The sequence below is a fragment of the Penaeus chinensis genome, chromosome 29 (assembly GCF_019202785.1).
Source record: "Penaeus chinensis breed Huanghai No. 1 chromosome 29, ASM1920278v2, whole genome shotgun sequence".
NCBI lineage: Eukaryota > Metazoa > Arthropoda > Malacostraca > Decapoda > Penaeidae > Penaeus > Penaeus chinensis.
In genome coordinates, this window is record NC_061847.1 from 18,054,264 (window position 1) to 18,061,763 (window position 7,500).

The 7,500-nt window shown below is 48.9% G+C and overlaps 1 protein-coding gene across 4 annotated transcripts in view; it reads right to left on the reverse strand.

Moving 5' to 3' along the window:
- The window catches only part of LOC125040684 (serine-rich adhesin for platelets-like), a 138,500-nt gene that overhangs the window by 104,538 nt on the left and 26,462 nt on the right, over positions 1 to 7,500 (reverse strand). For all 4 annotated transcript variants that reach the window (XM_047635371.1, XM_047635369.1, XM_047635370.1 and 1 more), the window contains exon 2: positions 4,751 to 5,218. In XM_047635371.1, the coding sequence (XP_047491327.1) occupies positions 4,751 to 5,218 (468 nt within the window). The remainder of the gene's footprint in view (positions 1 to 4,750; positions 5,219 to 7,500) is intronic.

A 7,500-nucleotide genomic window follows, 5' to 3' on the forward strand; every position in this document is an offset into this window, starting at 1 on the left:
AGCGGAATTGCAGTGGGCGCAAGAGCAATAATAATAATAATGCTAATAGGGGGGATAATACTAATGCTATTAAGGGTGTCAACTGTTGCTATGACGACCTGATTTATCATTGATCATAACAACAATTGACAAAATACATAAATATAATTCTTATACTATCAACAACTATCCTACTACTACTGATACTTCTACTGTTGCAACAACAACTACCACAGCAACGACGGCTATCACGAACTAGAGGAAATAAAGGTAATGGAGCGAGCAGACGGGAGGGCGAGCACACACACGGATGGTCCTCCAGCCAGCGCTCAAGAGGCCAGAGTTCAGAAGGGTCACCGCTGGCCACCTCGTTGATTGTTCTAGAGGCTTTCGGATGTCATACATTAATCGCATCCCCCCCCACCCGCCCTCCCTTCCCTCCCCCCCGTTCCCCTCTCCCCGTCCTATCTTCCCTCTCCTCGTCCTCCCTCCCCCCCCCTCTCCGTCCTCTTATCTTTCCCCTCCCCGTCCTCCCTTCCCCCTCCCCTTCCTCCTTTACCCCCTCCCTTCAACAACTCCCACTAACCCCCATCCTATTGCTCACTACGGCGCTGAAGGGCTTATGGGGTAAGTGGCAGGTAGGTGGGTAGGAGAAGGAGGGAGCAGGCGTAGGGAGGATGAGGAGAGGGGAATGGCAAAAAAGGACAGGTAGGTAGATAAAGAGATGAGACACAGAAAGACAGATAAAGATAAAAGTAGGTAGTTTGACTGCAGAGAGGTTAGAGAAAGAGAAAGAGAATGAGAAATATATATATATATATATATATATATATATATAGAGAGAGAGAGAGAGAGAGAGAGAGATACCAAAAGGGGGGGGGGGTGAGGGAGAGAGAGAGAGAGAGAGAGGGAGAGGGAGAGGGAGAGGGCGAGGGAGGGAGGGGTTAGAGAGAGAGAGAGAGAGAGAGAGAGAGAGAGAGAGAGAGGAGAGAGAGAGAGAGAGAGAGAGAGAGAGAGAGAGAGAGAGAGGAGAGAGAGGAGAGAGAGAGAGAGAGAGAGAGAGAGAGAGAGAGAGAGAGAAGAGAGAGAGAGAGAGAGAGAGAGAGAGAGAGAGAGAGAGAGAGAGAGAGAGAGAGAGAGAGAGAGAGCAAATGAAACACGATGGGAGTATAAGGGTGGCATGTAGGCCAGCATCATGGCAAAGTCACCTCCCCCCCCAACCTTCTTGACTTTCCTGGGTGTCACGCTTTTCTACGGAAGGTCCAGAGGTTACAAAGCCTCCTCTCCGTGCGATTAACGACGCCGTAATTCAAGTTTCCCTGCCAACGATGCGGATGTCACCGCTCCCGCCACTCCACGCCTTCCATCACTCGCTGCCAACGCAACAGGGATGCGAGACCCACCACACCCCCGGCGTGATCACGTGACCCCGAAGGTTGAACGATGTTGTTTTAATAGTGGCAACATCCCCCCCTTACCCCACCCTAGCCTCCTCTCTCAACCCCCTCCTCAAAAGCCGAGGATTGGGGCCAACGACCAATATCAACCCCCAGGATACCGCGACACAAAAAAGAAAGAAAAACTCATAAATGCGGAAATAACAACAACTATTATAATCCTCCGCGCTTATCTCCGACGCTCCTTCGTGGCAGACGGGAAGCAAGGGCGATGCAGGACAATATTACAGTATGCTGAACGAGGCTGGCTCTGCAGACCGTGAGATGACACTATCATTTGGGTTTAAGTTATAAACGTCGATCGAGATCATAGCATTGTTGAGGTTTATTCACTTATTGCTCTTTTCCATGGCCGTAATTTGGAATATTAGGGTGAGAGGTGAAGAGATGAAATTGCCCAGCGACGTCTCTCAATGCTTCCCCTTCCCCCTAGAGAAATATGTATGTATATATGTATATCCATATATATATGTATGTATATGTATATATATGTATGTGTATATATATATATGTATATATGTGTGTATGTACAAATATGTATACGTATATTATATATATATATATATATATATATATATATATATATATAAATGAATATATATATACACATACATACATACATACATACATATAAACATATATACATATACATATATAGACAGATAGATAGATATCTTTTTGTTCAATGATGAGACTGGGTTGGCTTAAGAAGACGAGATACAGACAAGGAAGAAGTAATGTAGGTAAAGGCAAGAAAGGAGGAAAGTGTATGATAAGGAGGAGCAAGAAGAAATGAAAAGGCCACGAAGACAGAGGAGGAGGAGGTCGAGCGAAGACGAAGCGGCCGCCCGGAGGGTCGCGGCCTCCAGGCAGAGGTCACCGTGCCCTTGCGAGGCGCGGCATTCCTCGGAAGGTCGAGTACATGACGCTGCTGACTGCGGGCACGGCTGCGGGACACGACTCCCGGCGCATGACGGCGGGGGCGATCTGACCATGGCGGGGGCGCTGAGGGCGCTCGGCCAGAGGCGGACGCTGTGCGCCCACTCTTGCACACAGACACGCGCATACATACATGCACGCACGCAAGCACGCCCACCCGCGCGCGCGCGCATACACACACACACACACACACACACACACACACACACACACACGCACACGCACACACACACACACACACACACACACACACACACACACACACACACACACACACACACACACACGCACACGCACACGCACACACACACACACACACACACACGTGCAGCTACATCAAAGGCCCGGGCGCATGAAGAACGCACACAGACATAAATTGGCCAAATATTTATCTCTCATATATTCAAGACTCAAGTCGCTTTATCTTCGCCAGCATCTCGGGAAGCTTTCATCAAGACGGCGAGCAAGGCAGCCACTTAGCAACAAGAAATGCTGAGAAAAAGGAATAGCCGAGAAGCGACAGATAATCAGAAGAGAAGCGGGAAGGGATGTGAGGAAGAAGCCATGGGATGCGAGAATCGGGAGGAGGTGAGGATGAAAATGAGGAAGACGAGACAAAACGGAAAAAAAACAAAAAACATCAGGAAGGAACGGAATAAAAATGAAGACTGCGACAGAAAGCAAGAATCGGTAGGAAGAATCGGGAATGCAAAAAGGAATAAAACAAAAAAAAAAAAAAATAAATAAATAAATGGGACGAAAAAACAAGGAAACATAATAAAAAAAAATAATAAGGAATACGACATGGAACGTGTAAATTAGAGGGGAAAAAGAGGAATGCGAGGAGAAAATGCCCTCCTCCCTAATGTTCCCGTTAACAATAGACGAGCAGCACGACTAAAACAGGTCACAACACAGCACCCAGAACATACCGCAGCTGAGACCCGGCCACGACACAGCGCAAAATAGCACGACACCAGTCCTCCAAGTGCCCCCCCCCTCCTCCTCCCCCCTCCTAGTCACACTCACCCATGCAGAAAATGCTATTCAGACTTCCCTCTTTTCTCCAACTCGTCCACTAATGACTTAACTACTTTCTCCATGGCCGACCCTCCGCTCTGCTTCCCCCCTTTATTTCGTCCCACTCCCCCCCTCGCGCACTTCCTCTGCTTCCTCTTTCGCTTCCTCATTCTCCACTCGTCTTTCTCCATCTTTCTTTCTTCGCCCTAATTTCCTTTCCTTTTTTTTTTTTTTTTTTTTTTTTTTTGCAGTCCTTATCTTCTTCCTTTCCTTGACGGATGCTGCAAGAAGCGATGCCCCAAATTGGCGGAGGAGGCCGAGACGATTGGCACAAGCAGCATTTGCCTCTCCTTCATTCCACTCTTCTCGAGGCCATGAGGTTCCGTTCCACGCTCATCGTAAATTATGACAACTGTATGGATTAATGATGAGTGGAAATAACTTCCTTTAAGGTCTTTATAATGGTATCGAAACTGTTAAAACTTCTAAACCCAGATTTATTAAGAATCACAAACATCAAATCACTAAAATCGTCACAAGTCCTATTATCACACTCTACTACCTCCTATCTTTTAACCATTTCCCTCCCTCCTCCTTTGTTAACCATTCCCCGTAAATATGTTCTTTCTAAGTCTTTCCTGGCCGCCCATTTTGCTCGAAGTGATCGTATCTGATTCTTATCCTCTTTTCCAGTTTTCTTCCCAGATTAACATATTCGTTTGGATTCTTGTATAACCCTAACACTCTAATGGCTCCGCACCCTTTCATTTTATGTGCTTATCTTATTTTCTTTGACCATCATACTTTGAATGATGGTGTACTTGGAATACAACTTCATTCGTTAATCTTTCCCAATCTCTTTTTCTTTCTGTTGTTCCCGCCTCCTTCCAGCTTTTCTCGCTATTTTGCTCTTCTTCCCCTTCCCTCCCTCCATCTCTCCTTATTTATCAGACATGTGAGTTATTGCATATATGCAAGCACGACCCATTCGTGTCGTAACGCAATGCCAAAAGTAATAACTTGACATCTGACACGGCGCCGCCCCCCCTGCGGACCCCCACCGGCGCCATGCAATCTGCAAGTTCTCATGGAGGGCCACACGATCCCCAGCGGACGGTGACTCACTAATGCCACGCCGGGCACCCGATCCACTGTCGAGGCAGCGGCGTTCGCCGCTTCCTGCGAAGACCAGGCACCACTACCCCCTCCCTTCTCCGCGGTTCACACACAAATATACACATACACATATGCATACATACATACTTCCATATGTATAGCTATACACACACCGTCACGTCCCACAACGCACTCACCTGGACTTCCTCATCTCGGAAAAGAAGCAAGGACTGACTCACCTTAGGCGTGTCGTGGAGGGACGTGGAGGACGACGAGCGGGAACTCAGCGGGTCCTGGCTGATGCTCGAGCACGACATGGACGAGTTGAGGCTAACGCTGTCCGCTCGTACAACAGCCCTCCCACCCCCTACACCACCTCCTCCTACCCCCGAGGCCGTGGACGACCCTGTGGTGGAGGAAGACGAGGACGTCGAGGAGGACGACGACGAAGACGAGGAAGACGAAGAGGCCGAAGAGGAGGAGGAGCAGGTGTAGGAGTGATGGTGGTGGAGGTGGTGGTGTGTTGGGGACGCGGTTGAGGCCGTGGACATGCGGGTGGAGGGCGTGGACGGGGACGACAGGTTGGAGTCGTCGCCCCCCACGCAGGCGCCCTCGCTCACCCGCCGGCCTGCCACCCCCCCGCCGCCTCCCCCGCCCCCCAGGGCCGAGGAACTCCGGTACGGCGACACTTGCACGTACTTCAGCATCTGCAGGGATGAAGAGAAAATGGTTAGAGCCACACGCACTTACGCGGCATCATCGAGATCGCTCGTCGCTATCACTCATCCGACGAGGAGCGACCCTGCTTTCTCGCACATTTCTTTATTCCTTCTCATTGCCGACCGCACTCTCCCTGAACATGCTTCCCTCCGACTTGTTCCTATTTACAGAGCTCTTATTCCTTCCACCACATAACTTCTAATTGTCTCCCGACCGCACTAAACACACTAATGCCCTACGGGTAAGCGCCTTCATCACACGACACTCACCACCCGCCCTCCGCATACCCCGTTACGCCCAATACCAAAATACACCTCCTCTCTGCTGTAGCGCCCCCCCCCCCCCCAAGCAGACCGCAGAACCGCAACATTCTCCGCTAAAAGCTCGGCTTTGTTGGTATTTAATGAATCGCTCACCACACCAGCTACGTGACGACTGTACACATAGGCCTGCAGGCCGGGATTACCTTTTCGGCCTGCCCGCTTCCTAGCCTGCCTCTACTTCGTTCTCTTTTGCTCACCACTTTTTTAGTTTCTTTCTGATTCCCCTTTTATCCTAATTCACATTTTAACTTGACCTGTGTTTGGATTAGCTTCCCGTAAAAACAGAACTGTGGAAAGGAAAGGCTTTGAAAAGCAGAATACTAACACACGATGAAAATGAAAAAATAAAGCAATAGGAATAAAAATAAAAACAAAACGATATTGTGAAACACATCAAGAAGGAAAGAAAGTGCAAAGGCAGCAGTAAAAGCTCCTCTTGAACATTTCATCAACCAGAAAAAAACTACTTAATACGACCTTCGCATGTGTGAGTATGGGACGCCAGCGTGTAAACAATCACTAAAAAATTCTGCATCGCAATTAGTTGTGCAACATCCTTACAGATGCCGCGGGTATTGCATAAGACACTTCCTAAACGCATTATCTCACAGCTGAAAAAAAGGCGTTAAAGCCACGCCCAAAAAAGGAAACACCCGAAGGACTATGCATAATAACATTCATCTAGCACAGAAGGGAAAAAAGGTATTAGAAAAAAATAATGACAGTCAAACAGAACTGCAAGTGTCATTCGCGACATGCAACGAGGACCGGCGGTAATACCCTGCGAGATCATCGTCCCTGCGCCGTCACGCCGTCGTCTCGGGAGGAACAATTATCATACCTGGCGTCAACCATCGCTCCTTCCGCGCAAGACGTTCACCTGCGAGGCGAATGGCGACATGTCCTCGCTGTCGATCAGCGTTAATGACCGTCCCAAGCCGGTCGTCATTTTCAGATCGATCCAGCACCCTCAGCTTCAGTTTCCTCCTCCTTCCCTCTGTCTGTCTATCTGCTTGCCTGTCTGTCAGTGTCTATCTGCTTGCCTGTCTGTCTGTCTCTATCTGCTTGTCTGTCTCTATCTGCTTGCCTGTCTGTCTGTGTCTATCTGCTTGCCTGTCTGTCTGTGTCTATATGCTTGCCTGTCTGTCCGTCAGCCTCTTTCTCTCTCTATCTTTCATCGGTGGCCATGCCTTCCCCCAGGCAAGTAATGAACGTTCTCTCTGGCAATATCGTACACTCACTATCGACGACACTGCCTTATTTCGGTTGATCACGGGTTATGTGGCCATGGCGATTTTTTTGTCACTGCCCCCCCCCCTCTCTCTCTCTTTCTGTGTGTGTGTGTGTGTGTGTGTGTGTGTGTGTGTGTGTGTGTATGTGTGTGTATGTGTGTGTGTGTGTGTGTGTGTGTGTGTGTGTGTGTGTGTGTGTGTGTGTGTGTGTGTGTGTGTGTGTGTGTGTGTGTGTGTGTGTGTGTGTGTGTGTGTGTGTGTGTGCGCGCGCATGTGTGTGTCCCAGATATTTTTTTTCCCTTCGTCTTCCCACCTCTTCCCTCTCTCTCTCTTTCTATGCCATTCCATCCCCTCTCACTCTAGCCCCCCCCCCCCCACTTCCCTTTCGATCGAGCGTGATTCTCCTGTTCCCTCCGCTTCGATCCCAGAGCGCTGCGAAGATTGTCCGGAATGGTTAGACCCCAAAGGAACGCCTGTCTTGGTGTCCGCTGCGGGGGACGAGAGGGAGTGCGAGCGGCCAGGAAGAATACAGTGCGAAAATAAACACAGATGAAAGTTAGCCACAAAATAACGAACGCATAAAGAGAATACATGGGAAAATAAGCAAACAAAATATCAATCAGAGAGCCGATTAGGTCGTAATTATAAGAGGAATAATAATGAACACAGTAGAGTTCCGTCGTCTTGGTTCGATATGTCAAGCTAAAAACACCA